At 60.9% G+C, this 21,178-nt stretch overlaps 1 protein-coding gene across 1 annotated transcript; it reads left to right on the forward strand.

The window, feature by feature from the left end:
- Positions 1-2,409: 2,409 nt before the first annotated feature.
- On the forward strand, positions 2,410-18,824 carry PAIP2B (poly(A) binding protein interacting protein 2B). Its single transcript, XM_075709505.1, has 4 exons — positions 2,410-2,443; positions 13,283-13,437; positions 17,598-17,774; positions 18,727-18,824. The coding sequence occupies exons 2-4, from the start codon at positions 13,291-13,293 to the stop codon at positions 18,781-18,783; spliced, it is 381 nt and encodes a 126-aa protein (XP_075565620.1). The 5' UTR covers positions 2,410-2,443; positions 13,283-13,290; the 3' UTR covers positions 18,784-18,824.
- Positions 18,825-21,178: the final 2,354 nt, after the last annotated feature.

A 21,178-nucleotide genomic window follows, 5' to 3' on the forward strand; every position in this document is an offset into this window, starting at 1 on the left:
GGCGTGACCAGCCAGATGCCGGGCTGGGGGACGAGGGGGAGGGCTGGATCCAGGGCCAAATCCCATCCGATGGTGTTTTCCTCCGTGGCACATCTCCCCGTCAGCCAAAAGAGCTAAGTGACATGCCCAGGGACATCCCGGACACCGGTGGCAGAGCCCCCCAGCACTTTTCCAGGTGCCACCCTACCCGGAGACGAGGGTCTGGGCGTTGCACAGACGCATGCAAACCCCTCCCCTTTTGGGGGGGGACAAACCCGAAAGCTGGCACAAACAAAAGGCGGGGGGGGGGTCCCTTGGCTGACTCCCCAAACCCCGTATCCCCCAGGATAGACCCTCGTGACGCGGGGTTCTCACCTCCCCGCAGCGTGGGGGGACTGCCAGCCCTCCCCTATTTTAGCAAAAGCCCAGCCCAGAGGGAGGGGATTTGGGGGTCACCTTTGGGTGACCCCAAAGGAAGAGGTTTGGGGTCACCCCGATGAGCCGGAGGAGATTTTGGCGCACCCCCTTTTGCCGTGGGGCTCCCCAACGGGTCAGACCCCCCACCCCAGTACCGGGGAGAGCGGCGGCTTCTCCCCCCCCAGCTCCTCCGTACCCCAATGCGGGCTCCGGCTGGGGCGGGGGGCACAGAGGGGCTGAGAAAGCCTCGAAACCCCCCCAAAAACCCACCCTGCGCAGGGGCCGGCAGCCGGACGCGGGGACCCCCGGGGTGCTGTGGGGACCCCAAGATGCTGCAGGGACCCACAGGGTGCTGTGAGGACCCCCGGGGTGCTGCGGAGACCCCCGGGGTGCTGTGGAGATCCCCGGGGTTCTGTGGGGACCCCCGGGGTGCTGCGGGGACCCCCGCCCCCCGGGGTGCTGCGGGGACCCTTGGGGGTGCTGCAGAGACCCCCGCCCCCTGGGGTGCTGTGGGGACCCCCCGGGGTGCTGCGGGAACCCCCGGGGTGCTGCGGGAGACCCCCCGGGGTGCTGTGGAGATCCCCGGGGGTTCTGTGGGGACCCCCGGGGTGCTGCGGGGACCCCCGCCCCCCGGGGTGCTGCGGGGACCCTCGGGGTGCTGCAGAGACCCCCGCCCCCTGGGGTGCTGTGGGGGACCCCCCGGGGCGCTGCGGGAACCCCCGGGGTGCTGCGGGGAACCCCCCGCCCCCCGGGGTGCTGTGGGGACCCCCGGGGTTCTGTGGGGACCCCCGGGGCGCTGCGGGAACCCCCGGGGTGCTGCGGGGACCCTACGGTGCTGCGCCCGGGGTGCTGTGGGGACCCCCGGGGTGCTGCGGGAACCCTAAGGTGCTGCGGGGACCCCCGGGGCGCTGCGGGAACCCCCGGGTGCTGCGGGGACCCTAAGGTGCTGCGGGGACCCCCGGGGCGCTGCGGGGACCCCCGGGGCGCTGCGGGAACCCCCGGGGTGCTGCGGGGACCCTACGGTGCTGCGGGGACCCCCGCCCCCCGGGGTGCTGTGGGGATCCCCGGGGCGCTGTGGGAACCCCCGGGGTGCTGCGGGGACCCTAAGGTGCTGCGGGGACCCCCGGGGCGCTGCGGGGACCCTAAGGTGCTGCGGGGACCCCCGGGGCGCTGCGGGGACCCCCGGGGCCGTGGCACTCACCGTCCGAGGGGGTCGAGGGGCAGCGGGCCGGGGACCGGGGGACGCTGGGGACCCCGTTTTCGGGGCGCGGAGCCCCCGCCGCCCGCCGGCATCTCGGGGGGCCGGGGCACCGGTGCGGCCCCGGCTCGTCACGGCGGGGGGGACGGACGGACGGACACGGGTACCCGGGGGGGGGTGGGGGGTGCTGGGTGTCCCCCCCCGGAGCCAAACGCCCGCCACGTGACAGCCCCCCCCCCCCGCCTCCCCGTTTTCGGTCGCGGGTGTCCGGGGAATCCCCCGCCCCCCTCGGTGTGTTTACATCAACCCGCCAATCAGCGGCTCTCTAGCAGCACTCCCACGTAGGGGGTGGGCGGGCGGCTTGTGACGCCTCTTTCCATTGGGCGCTGCGCCCGCCAATCAGTGTCTTGGCGAGGAGGGGGCGGGGTGATGTGTTTATTTACATAGCGCTGGCCACGCCCACCCCGGCCTGGCCCCGCCTCCCAGGCCTGCCCGTCTGACCCCACGTGGGCGACGCGTGCGCCCAACCCATCCGCCCCTCCGACATTAACCAATCCGGAGGCCAGGAGGCGGAGCCGCGCGGCCAATCAGAGGGCGGCAGAGCGGGTGGGACTAGAAGCCGGAGTGGCAGCGGACTGGTGCAATAGCGACGCGCTCGCTCTCCCCCTCTACCCAATCAGGCTTAGAGGGTGGGGCGGGGACGCGTGGCGGGGCTGGCCAATGGGGTGCCAGGCCCTGGCGGGGCGGGGCGGGTCCCCGCCGTGCGGGGCGGGCGGCGGCGGCGGCGGGGTCCGGCGGCGGCGGAGGGCGGGCGCCCGCGGAGCGGCACCGGCCCGGCCCGGCCTGCAGGTACGGGGGTGGCGGGGGGCTCCGGGGCGAGCCCGGGGCGCAGGCCCCACCGGGCCCCGGCAGCCTGCGGGGCTCCGCGAGCGAGCACCGGGGGGGGGGGGGGCTCCGGCGGGCGCAGGCCAGGCAGGCCCCGGCCCGGCCCAGCTTGAATTAAAGCCCCGCTGGGCCGCGCTCGCAGGCCCCGGCCGCGCTTCGCACCTCTGCCACGAGGCTCCGGCTGCCCTCCTGGCCGGTCCCGCCAAAGAAACCGGTGCTGGCGGCTGGGGCCCTGCCAGACTCCAGCTGGGCGCTCCCCCGCTGCCCTGCTCCTCGTCCTCTCCTGGCCCCCGGCATCCCTCCGGCCCAGGTCCCCAAAAAACAGTCCCCGGGCTCCTCTCCGCGTGGGCCGGGCCCCCCGCCCGTGGGGCGAGGCGATGGGAGCGTGCCACCGGCCCCCTGACCCACCCTGCGGGGAGGGGATGCCTTCGGCGAAGCCGTGGGGCAGGGGGGGATCGCCTTCTCCCTCCTAAGCCCGCTCTGACCCGCTCCCACGGCGTGATCCCGCACGCTGCCCTCGCTCCAGAGGGACTCCCAACCCGGAGGCAGGCGGCACAACATCTTTGCAGATGGCAGTGACTGGCAGCTGGTTTTTCAAACTTACCTAAAAAAAAAAAAAATATGTAGCCCGGCCCATGCTGCGGAGGCTCGGGATGTGGCACACGGGTGAGTTTGGGCTGGGAGGACATTGCAACCCCCAGCCCGGGCCGGCCTGCCCTCGCCAGCCATGTTTACAAGGCACGGGCAGGCTCGGCGTGGCGTAGCTGGCTCCTGGCTTGTGCCTTTCGGATATTTTGTCACGCACCGGCTTTTCAAGTTTCAGCCTGGCGTGCAGCGACAAGTCAGATATTGCTACGGGAGCATCGCGGCCAGGTAGGGAAACTTCTTTCTGCTCCTGACGCGGTGGCTGCTTGACGGGATGCACGCTGGGCTCCGCATTGGAGTACGGCTGATCCGGATCCTTGCTCCTCTGTTAGCCTTGGCCGTAGAGGCCGCAGAAAAGGCTGCGTGAAGCCCTCGGTTGTGTTTGTTCAGTTTCTAGTAGCTCGAGGCAAAAACGCGTAGCACGCTCTTGCGTTGAAAACGTCCGCGTTTCCTTTCTGTGCAGAGAAGCCTGCAGTTTTTCCCTCTGAGGAGCTCCTGGGTGGCAAGCTGAGGGGACAGCCCTTTTCCAGGCCAAGTAAGGAAGAGGCAGGCGTACGCGCGCGCGCTGTATCCAAGATGCACGCATGTCCTTGCAGGATCCCCCCCACGTACTTGAGATGGGCAGAAAACACCCGCCGTCCGCGGGTGGACGGCATCTCGGAGCGCTCTGTTAGAGGGAGCTGGGCTTTCACGCCAACTTTTAGGCTTTTGTTCTGGAAGCGAACGGCCGGGGAGGGAAGCAGGCTTGTTCCCCTCCCTTGATGCAGCAGTTTTGTTTTCGCCTCGCAGCCGGCCGCTGTGAGCTGCAGTTTGAGGCCGGCAGCGGGACGGTGAAGCGAGACCCTCGACCGTTCACCTCTGGGTCATCCATCACCCGCCGGTCTGCGGCGCCCCGGGGACCGCAACGGCGCGAGAACAACGTCTGTCCCTGGAGCTGTCATTGCGCCGGCCTTTACCCCGGTGTTAATTTGATCCGCACCAGTGTTGTCAGCAGCCAAAAATCCAGGCTGCTGAAAGGCAGCCGCCAGCCTGCCCAGTGTCCGCTCTTGTTTGGTGTTGACAGGGCACGTTTCGTCAGGTTTTGGTGGCCCGGAGAAGGGTGCTGAGCCCCGGCAGCTGCGACCGTGCCACCATCTGAGGGAGGGAGCAGCAAGAGCCAGCGTGGTCCTGCTGCCGAGGTGCAGACCCGAGCGCCCGAAAGGCAGGTTGAATCACCACGTCTGCTTTACCCTCTCGGCCTCACCGCGCTTCGCTTCCCCGTCCCTGAGTAAAAGCGCTGGCGTTGGAGGGCACCCGTCCAGCGCCGGGACGGGCGAAAGCTCGAGACGTGAGGTGCCTGGGAAGGTGCCTGCGTGTCGGGCCTCCGGCGCAAACAGAGATAAAGCTGCTCCTGCAAATCCAGAGAGCCCTGGCAAAGCGTGCAGTTTGCTGCCCTGATCTCCCTTTCCAGCCGCTGCTGCAGAAATTGCACCGCTGGCTTTTTCTGCTCTCAGTTCTTCTCTCTGCCTGTACCCGGGCAGGCAGGGAGCACTCTCTGTCCCTGCCCTGCTCCGTGGTGGATGTCCCCGTGCGGGAAGCTCACGGCGTGTCCGTGGGAAGAGCATCTCCCGGCTCCGATCAGGTTTCCCCTCCCAAAGCAGAAGCGGCCACAACTGCCCAGGGAGCTGGAAGGTGCTGCTTGATGGAAGCACTGTTTTGAAGTCTTTAACGCTTCTATTATCGATTCCCTTAAAGAAATTATGGAATATTGCCGCTCGCGGGCTCACGCGCGGTGCTGGCTGGCCGTACGGCTGCTGCAGCGTTAATCCTGATGAGCAGCGGGACCCGGCTGTGAGCTGCCAAGTGCAGAATGCGTCCTCTTCGCCTGAGATTAAAAGTAGCTCAATGAAGAGCAGTGTTGAGGATGAATTTGAAATTAGGTTTCTAAAGCGTTTCTTGGACACAGCTCAAGCGCGCGTTCGATGTTGCTGGTGGTTTCAAAAACGACGGCGGGGGGGGGGGAGGATCTGGCGGCACTTCGTTTTGTGCCTGAGCAAAGTGGGGATTGTTCTTGTGGATGCAGATTAAAATAGTGCAGGCTGAGATTATCCCCCAGATCAGAGATGGAAATAGGATGCAGTTCCTCGGCAACTGAGAGATCTGAAAATGGAAAGCTCCACATCTGCCGCGGGCTGCGAGCAGGGGCTGGCAGCCCTTCCAGCAGCCCGGCAAGCGCGAGGAGGGAGCACCAGGAGTCCAGCCTAACATTAGAAGTTCCAGACTAACCTGGAAGACTTAACGCCCTCTAATTACAGAGGGCTGAAGGCAGCGGGGAGCGCCGGGTGACTCCCGAAGGTCTGCAGCAGCTCGCCAGCTCAGCGCTTCAGCGTCGGTGGTAGGGAATAAAACCTGAAGCACCAGTATAATAGGAAGGAGAAGCCTGCGGGGGGAAAAACAAAAAAAAAAATACTTGAAAGACGTCAGGGTGGTGGTGATAGAGCGTGGGCTGGGCCTGAGCAGGATTGCAGCCTAGCAGAAAAAGCCAGACCCAGTCGCGCCGGGTTTCCCTGCGAGACCCAGCTGGAAGCAGGGGCGGGGGGGGAAACATCGCACGTGCCATGCGGGGCAGCTGGCAACGCTCACGGCTGCTGGAAAAATCTACGCGGCTGGGAGAGAAAAAGTGCAGCTTGCGATTCCGAGGCGCCGAGACCTTATCTGCAAACGGAGATTAGAGCAAGGTAATCCCTGCGTTGACTGCGCGAGGCGCAGGTGGCCGGGAGGAGAAGCTTGTGGAAGGAGCGAGGGCGTTGGAAGGTGGGGCTGAACCAGATCGACCCGTGGAGCGCGAGAAGTACGTGTGCGAGCTGAAATGGGGGAATCCGGACTCTCGGGAAATGAGGCTAACGAGTTGCCCTTCTCTAATGGCTGCTTCGGAGGAGCTGAGAGGTGGCCTGCAAAAATATCCAGCCCTTTCCTCCCCTCCTTGCCCCAGCGCTGCCTGGGCATGGCTCAGTCCTGGGCTTCTGCTCGGGATCTTCAAACCAATTTGTTCATGCTCCAGCGTGCCTCTTCTGTGGGAAGCACTTCTAGCACTTCTGCGCCGACTGAGGGAGAAAACCGGTGGGTTTCTTTTTAGGAACGCTCTACAAGTTGAAATTTGAGTGCTGTTGAAGTGCAGCAGGGATGAGGGCGCAGGCTTGGGGACGCAGCGCTAACCTCTCGCCTCCCCTCGTGCTGCCAGCCCTTGCGCACCTCGCCGTGTTCCTAAGCACTCGCGGGGCCGTCGGGAAGGAGAGGAGCCGTGAAAGTGCATGGGAGAAAGAAGGGCTTGGGGTTTTGGGGTGCGTGTTTTGTTTGGGGTTTTGGTTTTTTTTTTTTTCTCTGAAGTCTGAGTTGCACTGGGTGGGTTTTCCTGCTGAACAACCAGCCTGTCTGCAAACACAATGATTCCCAAAGCTATTTATAGAGCTGGGAGCCCTGGCCGGCCAGCCTCCTCCATCACGTAACCCGGCGCTCCCTGCCGAAGCAGCCTCCGCTGAGGTTTTGGCTCCGGCCGCGCCAGCCTGGGAGGGTAAGGAGGACCATATGTCCCTCGCCTTGAGCCAAGCACGCAGCTGTGCTCCGTTCTCCCATCTGGTGCTGGCTTGTTAACTCTTTGGGGGTGAAGGGGAGGAACGGGGCTCGTGCCGTGCTTGGCGTAAGAAAGGGACGCTCTCGTAGGGGCAGAAACCGGCCAGAAGTGGGACTCGTGGAGGGTTTTGCCTCCCAGGAGTCCCTCGGTCCTGCTGTGCCTAACCCTGGTTTGCTCTGCCATGTGTTACCCTCCTGAATTAGGTAAGGAAACGGTCTGATGCCCTGCCTGGAAAGGACAGACAACCATATGTGTAATTCCGGGGTACCGAGGTGCGTTATCCAGATTATTAATAACTCACCATGCCTTATGCTGCTCCGTCGCAGGAGCCTGAAGCGTTCCTGCGCGTAGGCTCTCCTCCCAGGATGGCTCATTCCAACCGCGGTGCCATCTCGCCGTCTGCTGCCTCTCGTCCTTACCCCTCACCACTCGACGCACGGTGCCGCAGCCCGCCGACCCGCTCCAGGCAGCACTGCCTGCCTTGCCCGCACGTGGCTCGCCGCTGGAAAAGCACTCGCCTGCGAGATCAGCTTGCTTCCCTGCCGCTCCGACCGCATCGCCCTGCCGTCATCGCCTTCTCCGCACCGGGCTCCCGCCTCCTGCGCCCCTCTTGCAGCACGGCGCATACCTACGCCTCTGCGCTTGCTGTCCTCTCGCTCCTCTGGCTCAGCCTTGTCTCCCTCGGGGTCAGCCGCCCGCTTTTACACCGCGCTTGGGTGCTGCCTGCTCTGAGGAGCCCTTCTCCACCTCCCGCAGAGTCAGTTCATGACGTTTCTGCCCCTCTTACATTTTTGCGTTCAAAAAACAGGTACACGTGGCACTTTGGGACATGGTTTAGTGGGCATGGGGGTGTTGGGTTGATGGTTGGACTGACGATCTTAGAGGTCCTTTCCAACCTTAGTGATTCCTAGTTTTACTTTCATTAAAAATAATGCAGCCACCAAGCCAGGACACATGAAATTCTGACTTGACCCTTAGTTGGTTTGGTGGTGGACTTGGCAGTGTCAGGTTAATGGCTGGACTGGGTGATCTTCAAGGTCTTTTCCAACCTACACAATTCCATGATTCTATGAAATGTCTCAACATAGTGACAAGGGGACCTTGCTCTTGCTCCGCTTTGTAATTCCAAGGAGTGGGAGCCGAGCAGGACGAGGCAGCTCCCTTGGCCTCGCGGCATCTGCCCTGAAGCAAGGGCAGCGTGTCTCGCATAGCACAACCCGACCGCCTCGGCGGGGTTTGCCCCAGCACCGTGCACGACAGGATCGGACCGCAGCCGCAGAAGTGCGGGCAGAGGAGGCAGGAGGTGGGCAGAGGGTGGGTAGCTGCAGTACGTGTCCGCTGCTGCCAAGGGGATCGGGTGAGGGGCTGGGGGCACAGGGAGCAGACCTGCCCCTGGCCATCGCATCCGCTGCCTCCTGCGCCTCCCCCTTGGCTTTGAAGGGCAGGCAATGCCGCCGCAAGCTCTACGGCAGGGCTAGACGATGCCCAGCCTTGTGCCTGGACCGTGGCGCCGTCTCCGCGCAGCGGCGCAGGGGCCGAGAGACGCGTCCACACGGAAACGTGGATGTTTCCTCCAAAAAAAGCCCATCCTCTTTAGCCGCCGGCGGCGTTGGGACGGTGGTGGTGTGCTGGCATCTTCCTGCGCGAGCCGTGCCGATTAGTTTGCCCTCGGATGTCTTGGTCGCTTGTGTGCGTTTGCCTCAGTGATTATTGCCAGGCTAATGGAGCCAGGACCGCCTGGTAGCCCCAGCTGGCATCAGGTCCCGTGAAATCTGTAGCCGTGAAGCATCGTGCCTTTATGCATCACCCAAACGGGGGCTGAATTTCTGTTTCCCAACCCACGTTGTCCGGTACCTTTTCCAAAGGAAACCTACCTTGCCAGGCTGCTCTTCCAGCCCCAGGCGAGTATGGGAGTGTTAAAAATGATGATGATGATATTTGTGAAGACTCACAGGGACCTCCCAGGCTGCGTCCCTGCCTCGCAGGCAGCCACACGGCGTAGCTCCTCGGAATTTGCCGTGCTCTGGCTCGGGACGTGCAGCTCTCAGGAGGTGTTTTTTGTGCTCTGGATGTGTTTTCTGAGCCCTCAGTCCCCAGGTTGAAGATGACTTTTCTGGGTTTTTTTAAATCTACTTAGTTTTCCAGGGGAAGGGAGAAACAAATCCAAGAAGTTTTCATTATAAGAAAGCAGACTTTTTTGTTAATTTTAGTTTTCATGGAGAGCCACGGCTCGGAGCAGTAAGCTTGCTGCAGCGTCTCAGCAATCTATCAAAATTACCCTGGCTCTGCACGTACTTGGTAGAGCGTCAACAGGCTGACAGTTACAGCGCTGCGCCGGTGACTCAGATAAATAACACGCAGACCAAAACATACATCGAGCCCGGCTCGGCTGGGCTGCAAAATGCACCCTTGGAAGAAAGACGCTTTTCCAGGCGGGGATGGCTCTGCACGGCCGGGGCTGCTGCGAGGGACTGCTGGCACGCTCCGAGCGCCGGCTGATAGTGGAAAACTGTGACCTTGGGTCCTTCAGCCCCAGCTGTGAAAAATGGGAGAGAAAAAAAACGCTTTGGTTGGGGTTTTGGGTTGGTTTTGGGGTTGTTTTTTTTCCCCCCTTTTGTGTTTGGGCTACCGAAGCAGTACATCACATTGGTCGCTCCTGTCCTGTCACCGCCTGCGCACGTACCCCTGCCCCTGGGTATCCGCTGCCCTTCACACCACGCCGGCCAGCACCGCCGGGAGATTCGGGTGCACATCTTCCCGTTCGGGGAGTTTTTTCACCCAGGATATTCCCGGTGGATGCACAGGCAGGAGCCACCCCCCGGCAGGGATGAGCTGGCAGGGCAGCCAGTTGGCCCAGTGCTGCGGGGCTGCCTGCCTCTCCTGCCTGCTGCCTGCCTCTGCTGCCTGCCTCTGCTGCCTGCTGCCTGCCTCTGCTGCCTGCCTCTGCCTCTGCTGCCTGCCTCTGCCTCTGCTGCCTGCTGCCTGCCTCTGCTGCTTGCTGCCTGCCTCTGCTGCCTGCCTCTGCTGCCTGCCTCTGCTGCCTGCCTCTGCCTCTGCCTCTGCTGCCTGCCTCTGCCTCTGCCTCTGCTGCCTGCCTCTGCCTCTGCTGCCTGCTGCCTGCCTCTGCTGCCTGCTGCCTGCCTCTGCTGCCTGCTGCCTGCCTCTGCTGCCTGCTGCCTGCCTCTGCCTCTGCTGCCTGCCGCCTGCTGCCTGCCTCTGCTGCCTGCCTCTGCTGCCTGCCTCTGCTGCCTGCCTCTGCCTCTGCTGCCTGCTGCCTGCCTCTGCTGCCTGCTGCCTGCCTCTGCTGCCTGCTGCCTGCCGCCTGCCTCTGCTGCCTGCTGCCTGCCTCTGCTGCCTGCCTCTGCTGCCTGCCTCTGCTGCCTGCCTCTGCTGCTTGCTGGCTGCCTCTGCCTCTGCTGCCTGCCTCTGCTGCCTGCTGCCTGCCTCTGCTGCTTGCTGCCTGCCTCTGCTGCTTGCTGCCTGCCTCCTGCCACCTGCTGCCTCTGCTGCCTGCCTCTGCTGCCTCTCCTGCTTGCTGCCTGCCTCTGCTGCCTCTCCTGCTTGCTGCCTCTCCTGCTTGCTGCCTCTCCTGCCTGCTGCTTGCTGCCTGCTGCTTCTCCTAGCAAAGCGCAGGGGCATCACTCTGCAGAAGGGCTCCTGTCTTGCTCCGTGCCACTTAAATGCCCATGCTGGCCTCTCCAAGCTGGGAGCTCTCTGTCTGCCCCTTAGGGGATGGGGGAAGCCGAAATGGGGAAGCCGAGCTCAGCCGGCATCCCCAGACCCTGCCTGCCCCATGGGAGCCCCTCGGTTTGCTCCGGGCACTGAACTGGGATGTGAGGATGGCCAAGGGGCTGCAGGCTGTGCGCGGACGCTGGGACGCTGGCAGCGCTCAGGGCTACCCTGCTGTTACGATCTGTTTGTGCTGAGAGCTGCTGCCTTTGCTGCTCCCCATCTGCCTGAAAAACCTGTCCTGCCCACGGGAACCGCAACGAAAGTCCTGCTGCTGCGTTATAAACCTGGGAAGGAAACTAGGGACAAGCCATCCTTTCATGTCTCTGTTCCCAAACCACAGCACGCCGCCTTCCTCTCCGTGCCAGGCCAGCCGCTATCCTCTGCCTCTCCTCCTCCTGCAGCTCCCCACGGTTGTGCCGTGGGTCCCGGCTCACCCATGCCAAATGCTCGGGGAGAACCCCCTTTGCTGTTCAGAAAGAGCTGCAAAGCTCAGCCGAGAGTCGGCACCAGGGGAGCAAGGTCTCTTTGCGACCAGATTACTATGGAGCATGGAGTTTTGGGGAGAGGAAGCTTTTTATTTCTTCTTTTCAAAAAAAAAAACATAAACATTGCAAAAAACTTCCCTCCTCTCTCAGGCTGCTTCTCTAGCTAAACTGTTCCCTGCAGTGGCTGGTGCGGAGCCGCTGGGCCAGCGCAGGCACCTCGCTTTGTCTCTTGGCAGCAGCTGCCTGATGTGCAGCGGGAGGGCTTTCGGTTCCACCCGGCACCGATCCTGCCCGTCTGCGCAGAGGACCCGGCTCTGGACGCTGTACATAAGCAATGAACCCCGCCAGCTCCTCAAAACTCGTGTGTCCTTGAGCTCCGGGCTCTGCCTGTGCAAACATCTGCGCTGGCGGTGAGAGAAGCAGGCAGGGAAGGAGGGAGAGCTCCCCCGTCCAAACCTTTCGTGCCTTTTCGCTTGCTTTGCGGCTCTGTTCCCCTTCCCGCCTGCCCTGCGGACTCGCTCCAGCCAGACTCGCGCTGTCTGTCGTCAATAAGTCTCGCTGATCACGGGAGAGCCGCTGTGTTGGCTTTGGCACGGGCAAAGTTTCCGTGCTTGGTTCGGAGCCTTTCTTGCTTCTCTGCAGATAACAAAGGCTGCTTCAGCATGGCTGGTGCTGTGTCCCGAGGCTGCAGGCAGCCTGAGGACCTTGCTGCTCTTCCTTTTCCCTTTTTTTTTTTTTCCCCCTTTTTTCTTTGCCCAGGAGCAGCTGTGTTAAAGCTGCGCCGCTCCCGAGAGCGTCGGCGCGCCAGGGCCGCGCACCTTCATTATTGGCGGGGATGCTTTTCGGAGAGTAACGTGCGACGGCTGTCCTGCACTTGTCTGTGCTTCGGATTCCTCCCAAAAATAAGAAGAACCTGCTTGGGCTCGAGAGCGGGCCGCGTTTAACGAGTCATGGGGGATGTCCTGGGTGATTGGAGCGGCTGCTGGGGTGCAGATCCGACGGGAGCTGTGACCTGGGTGGTGACAGAAGGGAGCGGGCTCCGGCGGGGACGTTGCTCTCGCAGCCTTGCAGGGGCTCGTGGACACTCTGCGAGGTCGTCTCATTCGTCTTCGTGTTCCTAAAGTGGGGTGAGGCATACCTGGAGCGCCCATCGCTAACTGTTCCCTGAAGCTTTTGGGGAGAGGCTTGTCCCCCTGCAAAGGGTTTTAGTTCCCATCATCACCACTGGTCTCCCCGACCTCATTCCCCCCTTCCAAATCCAATTTCTACTGCTGCAAAAACCGAAAACCCCCTCTGTGTCCGCAAGGACAAAAAGCTGATTTTTCTGCAAGCTCCTTCATCCTCCTTGAGACCAAACCAACCCGTTTCTGCCGGTCATCCCGAGAAGCTGTGTTTTCCAGCCCCTGCTCACGCGGGATGCTCTCCGATCCATCCCTGTGCTGTGCTGGAGCTGGACACAGCTCAGCTCCAGATAAAGCCTTTACCAGGGGAGAGTAAAACACGCATCCGGGATGTTGTTACGTGATATCTGGACATTTTTCAGCAGGGTTGTGCTGGCCTTAGTCCACGTTTCGCTATTCCGTAGGATTTTGCTATTGAGTTATTGTCTCATTTATCTGTCTGTGTGTCCTTCTCTCCGTCCGCTCCCGGGAGCCTTTCGGGAGGTGAGGTTCGGGACTCCCGAAGGTTTGTCTGGCTTCAAGCCGTGCTGCTGGGACTCTGAAGGCCTGCTTTAGAAAAAAAAGCAGCCTTCGTGTCGCAAGCCAACGGGCTTTTGTGAAATGCCCTCTAAAAATAAATTACGGCGGAGATAAAGGGAGACGAACTGGCTTGCGTATGCTCTGCCAAAAAAATTCAGTATTGAGGGGTAGGGGGCAATCTGCTTCTGCGCTGTTGGTGTTGGACTGCAGTGATAACCTAGTTGTGGTCTTTTGGTGTATTTTGTGGCAGATTTAAAATAAATTGGATGGACGGGGTGTGGGGTGCCGGTGCCTGTCCAAGCCCTGTTCGCAGCTTTTCCAGCAGCTGCCGGTCAAGTCATCCCTTGCTCTAAATCCAGACCGAGTATGTTCAGACTATCCCTGATGGGTCGAAACCAGGAAAAATAAATGCTGCCGCTGCCAGGAAGGCATAGCGCTGCTTCCAGCGCTTTCGAGGAGAGGAGTCGGGAATAGTGCCGTGCCTTGAAAAAAGCAGCCTGGAAGCAGCAGGTTCTTGTGCTGGAAGCCTGAGCTGTCACCCATCAGCGTGGCCAGTGGCGAGCGTCCATCTGGGAGCTGGGGGGCACGGGGGTCCCCGGCAGCTCCCTCACCCCTTTATTTCTCTTCCCAGAGTCAGTAATGATGAATGGCTCCGACCTCGCCAGTACGACGGCGTCCAGTCCCAAATCCAAAGAGGACCAAGTAGTGAATGGCCACGATGAAAAGGAAAACAACCCCTTTGCAGAGTACATGTGGATGGAGAACGAAGAAGACTTCAACAGACAGGTAAGACCGGGAGGGTGGTTGCCAGCTCCGCGTTTCTGCCGCTAAAATGGAGGCGCGAGCGTGGAGGAGAGGCAAAGGTGTCCTTTGACGGGCACCGTGAAGCGCGTGTGAGCCACAGCTGGCGCAGGCCCTGCACGGAGATGGTGGCTCAAGGGAAGAGACATCCTGTTTATGTTGGATCTGCCTGTAAGGACGTGGGGTGGATAAAGTCAGGGGGGAAAAAAAAAAAACTTCACGATGCCTTTGACGCTCTCAGATCTTTCTCAGAGGGACAGTGACGGCACCGTCATCTCCTGTGCTTTGCTGTGATGACGCAGACCTTCGCTTTCCGCGTGCTCAGCTGGAAAGAGAGGACCAGCATAAAAACCAGTGCTCAAAATTTGGGAGCGTTTGTAGCCTGGCTATCTCAGCAAGGAGTTCTTGCGGTTAGCACCTCTCGTTTCGGGTAGAAGTTTCAATTTCAATCAAATGGTCCCAAATACAGCCAGACCACTTGGTAGGAGCCTTGGCCACCGGACGCGGTGTCCGTAATGGCCTGCTAAGCTCTCGAGAGCTTCTGGTGAGGTCATGGTGGGATCTGAACAGCTCTTGCTTGTGGAATAACGAGGCAAGCCTGCGAGCTGGAGCAGAGGGAGCAGCCGCGTAGCATCCTCCTCCTGCTTCTGCTTTGGGGCTTCATCCAAATGCTGGGGCAGCACGAGGCAGCAGGGACGAGCTTGCTGGAGGCAAGCCGTCGTTACTGCCATCATCCCAGAAGCTGGGGAGAAGTCAGCCAGCTTGAACTGGGCAAGGAAGGAGCTTGCCCCTTCGGCTGGCGCAGCCATGCTACTGGCAGGAAACCTGAAGTCTCCTGGACGCTTTGTCCCCTCCCTGAAGCATCCCCACGAGCGTGGCCGAGCACCAGACGCCCATCACCGGGGTGTCGGGAGGCTGGCAAGGAGGGACCCCTGGAGCTGCAGGCAGGCTGGGCAGAGGGATTTCACGTCTCCGCCGCACCACTGGTCACCGAAGGAGGATTTCATCAGCTTTAGTGGTGTTCTCAGCAGAAAATCTCCATATGGTAATACTTAAGTCTTGTTCCCACAGGAGGAAACTGCAGCCACCCGCTGACAGTAGCTCCTGGTGAGCGTGCAGCAGCAGCAGCCTTGTGCCGCCCCGCGCCACGTTAGCAGTTGTTAGCGGGCTGTGACTCAAAGCTTTTGTTTTATTTAATGACGTGATTAGGCAGCAGCCGGCCTCCGCAAGCAGCTGTGCTGATGGAAATGTGCTAGATTAATTAGCTCATGTTTGTAAAGCGCTGTCTTGATTAAAAGCCTGGTGAAGGCAAAGTGCAAAGCAAACCATACCGCAGCCGGAGGGAGCGTCCCGGGGCGGAGGAGCGGAGGCAAGGTGGAGGGGAGAGATGGAGGAGGGAGGAAAACGGAGCCAACACCTCAGGGCTTCCCGGCGTTGGGCACTGTGTTGCCCAGATACTCGCCCGTGCTTTCCTGCCGGCCCTCGCTTCTGCACTTCAGCTCCTTAGCGATGCCCTGGGAGCTCAGCCCTTCGTCCAGCTGCTGGTGAAACGCTGCTCGGGGGCAAATGGTTCATAGCGAAGCTGGAGTCGCTCTTTCGAGGGCTTTGAAGCCCATGCGTCTGCTGGCGGGGCACCAGCTGGGGTAGGGAGAGCTGTCCCGCGCCGGGATCTGCGTCCGTCGGGAAGGCAGCGCTCCCGTCAGAAGCCGTCCTCGGGCTGGCACGGGTGCTCATGGGGCCGGGCTGGGGACGCCGCGCCTCGTGCCCCTCGCCTGGCTCTGTCCTGCTCCCTGGGAGAGGACGAGACGCCGGTGATGGGGGCATGGGCAGGGGGACGGCAGGCCCGTCCCTTTCAGTGGCAACGGTGGCTTCCGCCGCCTTCTGCCTTCCCAAGCCCCGGTGGCTTGGGGCTGCTGTAAGATCTGGTGCTGACTCTTCCCCCAGAGCCGCTTGCTCTTCCACCTTCCTCAGCTTTCCGAAGCCGCGCTGCTTCCCCGCCTCCCGCCGCGAGGCTTTCTGCCGTCCGGGCGCTGAGCAAGGGGAACAGGCAGGTGTTTCCAGAAAGCCACGAGCTTCTTGGCGCGGTCCTCCCTTATTTATGCTAGCGACGTTCCTTTTCCCATGGAGCCAGCGCATCCCGGAGGGCAAAAAGGGAGTGGTGGGCTCTTGTGCTGAGAAGAAACTGTGCTGATGGCAGGTGAGGTTGGTGCAGAAGAGCCTGGGGGCGGGAGGTGACAGAGCTGCATTAAATACCACAGGAAGCCAAAGAAGAGCCCTGAGCAAACACTAAACCCTTTCTCTCCTGGTTCAGGTTGTGACGATGCAAAGGAGTTGATGGTTTCTGGCTAGAGGGGTAGCAGGTAGGTGCAGGTGTGAGCCTGTCCCAGCATCTCGCCCCCTCTGTCCCCTGCGCCAGCACCGACATCGTCACCGCGGCCCCGGCGGCGCTGCCAGCGCTGGCCCCGATGCCGGTTGTGTGCACCGGGAAGGGAACCAGGATCAGAGCACGGCCAGCAGCGCCAAGGCTCAGAGGAGAGGGAATATTCACCTGGGTTTGAAGTGTTTGAGACACCCAAAACTCTGGGCTTGCTCCCTCCAGTGCCCTGTAGCAGCGCAGGATCCCAGGGCAGTCGTCATCGTCGTCACCTGCCAGGGCGAGCTGGCAGTCCCGGGGTGTTGTTTTTCCAAATATCCTGTTTTTTCACCTGCTAGTGCCAGCACGTAGTTTCAAGGACAGCCTTTGGGCACCCAGCTGAGGATAGCGACGGTATGCTTTGCTAGCACAAAAGGGGATTTTCCCCTGCCCCAAACTGGTTTTTAAGGCAGGTGGAGAGCAGCTCTCCAGCAGCTGAGGCTGGAGACAGCGTCCAAGGCTTGGTAACTGTGAGAGAGCTTTTAACAATCCCCGCAGTTTTCCTGGATGTGATTTAAAACGTAGCAGGGACCGGCTGCGAGTAACCTGAAAGTCCGTAGCGCCGTAGATTTACCAGGGTCACCTTCCCGAGCCGTTTCTGATGGGCAGGACCCTGTAAACGCGGTTGTAGTCTCTGTTTTCCGGTGAGATGGAAGGGTGTAAGCTTTTCAGAGCGTTTTGTGGTTCGTGGATTCGCTCAAGCCCTCTTGGACTCAATAACAGCTACTCAAAATCGCGCTGTTTTTCTGGCTGTCGCCCCGTCTGCTCGTTTGCTGGCGACCACGTGCCCGTTCAGCAGGAGGCCGGCAGCGGCGCGGGCTTCCCGGCTCGCTGCCTCGCTTGCTTTGCTGGAGTCAGCATCCAGAGCAAACCAGCCTGGAATATGGGAGTCGCTGGTTAACACGATCCCATTGACTGTACGCACCCTCTCGAGGGTAAGGACGGGACCCCAAGCTCCTGCCCATCTCTCCTGCCTCGCTTTGCCTGCGATTCCCTGTGCCGGGAGCCCGAGCCAGGTCCCATGGCTTTCCTCAGCCTTAGGAGGAGTTTTCCTGCAGCGGAGATGGCGTCATCCACGGTGCACTCGACGGGAGCCGACTGCCACCCTGCGTCGGTGCTTGCAGAGCACCGGTCTGCCGAGGGGGCTGAGCAGAGCTGGATTAGCGAACCGGAGAAGAACGGGAAGCAAGAAAGCAAAATAAGAGCTGGCAGAGCTACAGCATCGCTCCGTAGCAGAGGATCCGCGCAACAACGCGCGCCTCTAGCACCGCTTCCCGGGTGTGATTTTATTAGCCATCCCCTTTGTTTCACGGCAAGCTCTGCTGCAGCCTGGCAGCCTGAAATCCCGTGCGTGTGCTGACGGATCTGGATGTCCCGTAAATCCTATCCCATTCCCTTGTGGATTCGCCTGGTGCCGTGAGCTTGCAGCCTGCGTCTCCCCGCCCCGGCGGTCTGCAGCAGCCAGGAAGCGATGCCTGAGCACGCCTTCGCTCTGCTCAAAAAATGCCGGGAATTTGTGCTCTTGCGCTTCCTGGGGGTTGGCTACAGGCAAAGCCATGTTCATCGAGGTTTAAAATACAGCTCTGGCTCCGCTGTAGCATTTCCGAGGCACGGACAGATACCGGGGTGAGGTAGGCTCGTTGCAGACTCTGCTTTTACCAGGTGGGGACAGCGTATGGAAAATGCCAAGGTGCATCGTTTGTTCCTGCGACTAATGGGTGTGTTTGGGCAGGTGGAGGAGGAGCTGCAGGAGCAGGAGTTTCTCGACCGCTGCTTCCAGGAGATGCTGGAGGAAGAAGACCAGGACTGGTTCATTCCATCGCGCGACCTGCCCCAGGGCATGGGGCAGCTGCAGCAGCAGCTGAACGGGCTCTCCATTGGCGACGGCCACGCTTCAGAGGACATTCTGGTAAGGACCTCGGAGAACGTGCTGCGCGGCGCGGCAAAGAGCAGAGCACTTGTCCTGGGAAGCGGCGGGGATTTCCCTGGGGGGGTTCCTTACTAGCAGTGGGGTGTCGGTGCAAGAGCTGCTGCTAACGCACCGGTGACGATGTATTTTGGAGTTTTCTGCAAGGCCGTTCGTTTTAGCCACATCTCCTAAAGACCAAAGCATCCAGCTTCGCAGAACTTGCTCTCCAGAAGTCGTGGGATGGGGCTGCCAAGCTTGCACATGAACTGGGCGCTGGGCCCAGAGCAAGCCGGGACCTTTCTTGCCTTTTGGGGCAGAGCTGGGGTGTCCTGGCAGGCTGGAGAGGTACGGGAGGACCGGCCAGGTCTGCTCCGCGCCCCAAGCCCGTATAGATATTTCACCGAGTGGCGAGAACCTGCTGGGTGGCTGGAAGAGCAGCAGCGTTAAGGCAGTGCCTGTTTTCATCCCCGAAAGCAGGAATATGCCACGGGGCTGTATGGACCAGCACGGCGGGGGGCTGTTCTGGCTGCTTTACCTCCCAGCTTTAGCGTGGGTGGGGATAAAAGAGCCGCTTGGCACCTCGCAGCACATCCACCAGCAGCCCTGCGCTGAAGCAAGAACAGGGAGAGGCACAGACAGCGGATTCTCCCGTGTTTTCCCTCCCAAAAAAACCCCAGCTGGCCCTTGTTCAGCAGCACCCCGAGCGCTGCGGGTGCCTGCAAGGACGCAAGGGCCAGGGCAGCCGCTCTGCATCAGCCCCTCGGCAAGCGGCCGCCGGGCCGGGGCGTTTTCGGGGTGCGGGTCGGTGGAGCGATGCTCGGCGGCAAGCGGCCGCCGGGCCGGGGCGTTTTCGGGGTGCGGGTCGGTGGAGCGATGCTCGGCGGAGGGTGCCGGTATTTGGACCGCTGATGGCGGTGGTGGTGGTGGGGGGGGGTCCCCTCTTCTCTTTCAGAGCAAAAGCAACTTGAATCCAGACGCCAAGGAGTTTGTGCCCGGTGTGAAGTACTGAGCGGCAAGGCAGGCTTTGGAAGGACTGCGTCCCTGCGCCGGGGGAAGGTGGCGGGGGGAAGGAGGGAGGGGATCGGCCCCCGGCTGGACTCTGCGCCGTAGCGGAGTTGCTGCAACGTGGCGAAATCTTGCTCTACGCTTCAAGTACCTCTTTTTTTTGTCGTTTCCTTTTTTTTGTTTCCTTTTTCTTTTTTTTCCCCCTTTTTTTTTTTTTAAAACTCTTCCTTTGTATCGTCTATCCCCTTTTTTTGGCAGTTTTTGCTTTCTAAGACTTGCAGCCCTTAGGTCTGCCCTGGGGTCCAGCTCTCCCCCTGCTTCAGAGGCCCATTTCAATGCCTGCTTCCAACCTGCTAGTGGAAAAGTCACGTTTTCTTGTTTAAGTAGAATTTGTAGGGATCCCCCCCTGCCCACCTGCTCCCTCCCCAGAGGCAGCGAGCCTGGGCCAGGAGCCGCGCTGGCTTTCCCTCTTTCCGTTAAACAGGATTTCTTTCGCTAAAGGAAAAGTGAAGTGTAACAAGACTGTAAACCCTAAATTCCTCCAAGCAGCAGCCTGCCCCAGCTCTCCGAGAGGCGCTGAACACTAACTCGGACGCTTCTCCGCTGGTCAATAAAGAGTTCTCCCTGCTTCATCGGTTGCGGGAGCTCTTAGGGGAGACCAGAGCCGTCAGACGTCGCCCCAGCCATCCTTCCCAAGGGAAGGGCTGCTCCTACAAAACGCGTCTTCTCCTTAAAGAATTTCCCCCCGCCCCCAATTCTTGAGGTTCCCCCACGCTACAGGGTGCGGCTCGGAAGCGTCTGTACCTTCATTTCTCACGGAAATAAATCCCCGAGAAAACGATCAGAGCCCGTTCTCGGCAGAGCGGGGGGTTGGTGTCGAGCAGCCTCCCTGGGAGAAGGATCCTGTCAGGATGATTCCGAGCCCCGAGGAGCAGCCGCGGAGAAGGTGACAGAGAAGGTGACGGGCAGCGTCCTCGTGCCGGTCCCTGCGCTGCCCTTCGCTGAGGCTCCGCTGGCATTCGGGGCAAAGCCGCCGGAGCGGCTGCCGGTGAGCAGCATCTGTGCCCGTCGGGTGAAGTCGCTCTTGGGAACCTCCTTCCCGCGGCCCTGGGCGCTTCCGATATTTTAAATCGTGTGCTTAGCGGGCTGCTTTGGAGAGCCAGGGTCAGAAATCTGTATCCGGAGGAAGCAAGGAGCTTCTCGGCGAGGGGCGTAGGCTAACGATTAAAATAGTTGCTGGCCCTCGTAACGTTAGGGGTGAGTTCTTGCTCATCCGTGTAAATCTCCCCTCCCGGGTGCTTCCAGTATTCCCTTTACTTAAACGGAGTCGTTAATGGAGGGGGATTACAGATCCCCGCGGGCTTTGCGGAGATGGAAGCTAATGGCTGCTCGATAGCCGAGGGCTCGCTCCGTCTCCATTAGCTCGGCACAGCGAAGCCGGCGGCCGCAGCTCCTGCCGAGCGCAGCGGGAGGGCCTGGGGTTATTGGACCACGAACGCTAACGGCGAGCGGAGCTTTGAGCCGACGGAACTCGGCTGCTCTCCATACAGTCCGCTCCGTAACTCGGCAGATCTCCCGTCTCCGGCTGCCGCTCCTAAAACCAGCACTAAACCCTGACGCTACCGCGGCTGGAGCCGGCAGCCTCTTGAAGGTGCCCATCTTAAATAGGTGCCCATCTTAAATAGGTGCCCATCTTAAATATCACTGCCCAGAGGTATCGGTTGCTTTGGGTCGAGTTTTCCTGTTTCCCGGTACAACCGGTGCCTTCAGGCTCCCTCCGCTCCGGGGCCGGAGCTCAGGCTGTGCCCAGGGCTTTGCAGGACGCGATCCGGGGCGCAGGGAAGGGCAGCTGCGCGCTGGGCAAACTTCTTTTGTAGCGGTAGCGCAGGTTTTTTTTTTTTCCTTCCACCCTTTCTTTGGTTTCTATTTGATTTCTTACCCAAAAAAACAAAAAAAATCAAACCCCACCCTCTGACGTGCTGTAAATTTCAGACAATGCGTTATTAAAAATAAACTTTTTTTGGAACCGAGCGGTGTGGAAGTCTTGCCTGGAGATGGGGTAAGGTCTCTGTTCAACACCAGCTCCTCTGACATCTCCAGTCCCGGCACGACGTTCCTGGGGGATTTTCCTCCTTCACCCCGTGCCGTGGTACCGCTCTGCCGGAGGCTGGGGCTGCCGCGGAGCTGGCTGGGCAGAGCCCGAGACGGCTGGAGGGGGAAACAGCTCCCGTTTACGCCTGGTCAGGAACTTGGCACCGAGAAAACAAAAATTTAAAAAAAAAAAAATTTGAAAGCCAGGGGAGAGGATTGCTGGTGTCAAGGCTTGGTGCTTCGTATCAGGAATGGCGCGGGCAGGGATTGTGCCCCTGTGCTCGGCGCTGGTGAGGCTGCACCTGGAA

This window comes from Pelecanus crispus, chromosome 4 (genome assembly GCF_030463565.1).
Source record: "Pelecanus crispus isolate bPelCri1 chromosome 4, bPelCri1.pri, whole genome shotgun sequence".
Taxonomy (NCBI): domain Eukaryota; kingdom Metazoa; phylum Chordata; class Aves; order Pelecaniformes; family Pelecanidae; genus Pelecanus; species Pelecanus crispus.

Excerpts from the sequence above, each read along its gene's own strand:
- PAIP2B (XM_075709505.1), top strand. The coding sequence starts at position 13,291 with ATGATGAATGGCTCCGACCTCGCCAGTACGACGGCGTCCAGTCCCAAA. Across the intron at positions 13,438-17,597 it reads AAGAAGACTTCAACAGACAG|GTGGAGGAGGAGCTGCAGGA; the intron begins GTAAGACCGGGA and ends GTGTTTGGGCAG. Across the intron at positions 17,775-18,726 it reads ACGCTTCAGAGGACATTCTG|AGCAAAAGCAACTTGAATCC; the intron begins GTAAGGACCTCG and ends CTTCTCTTTCAG.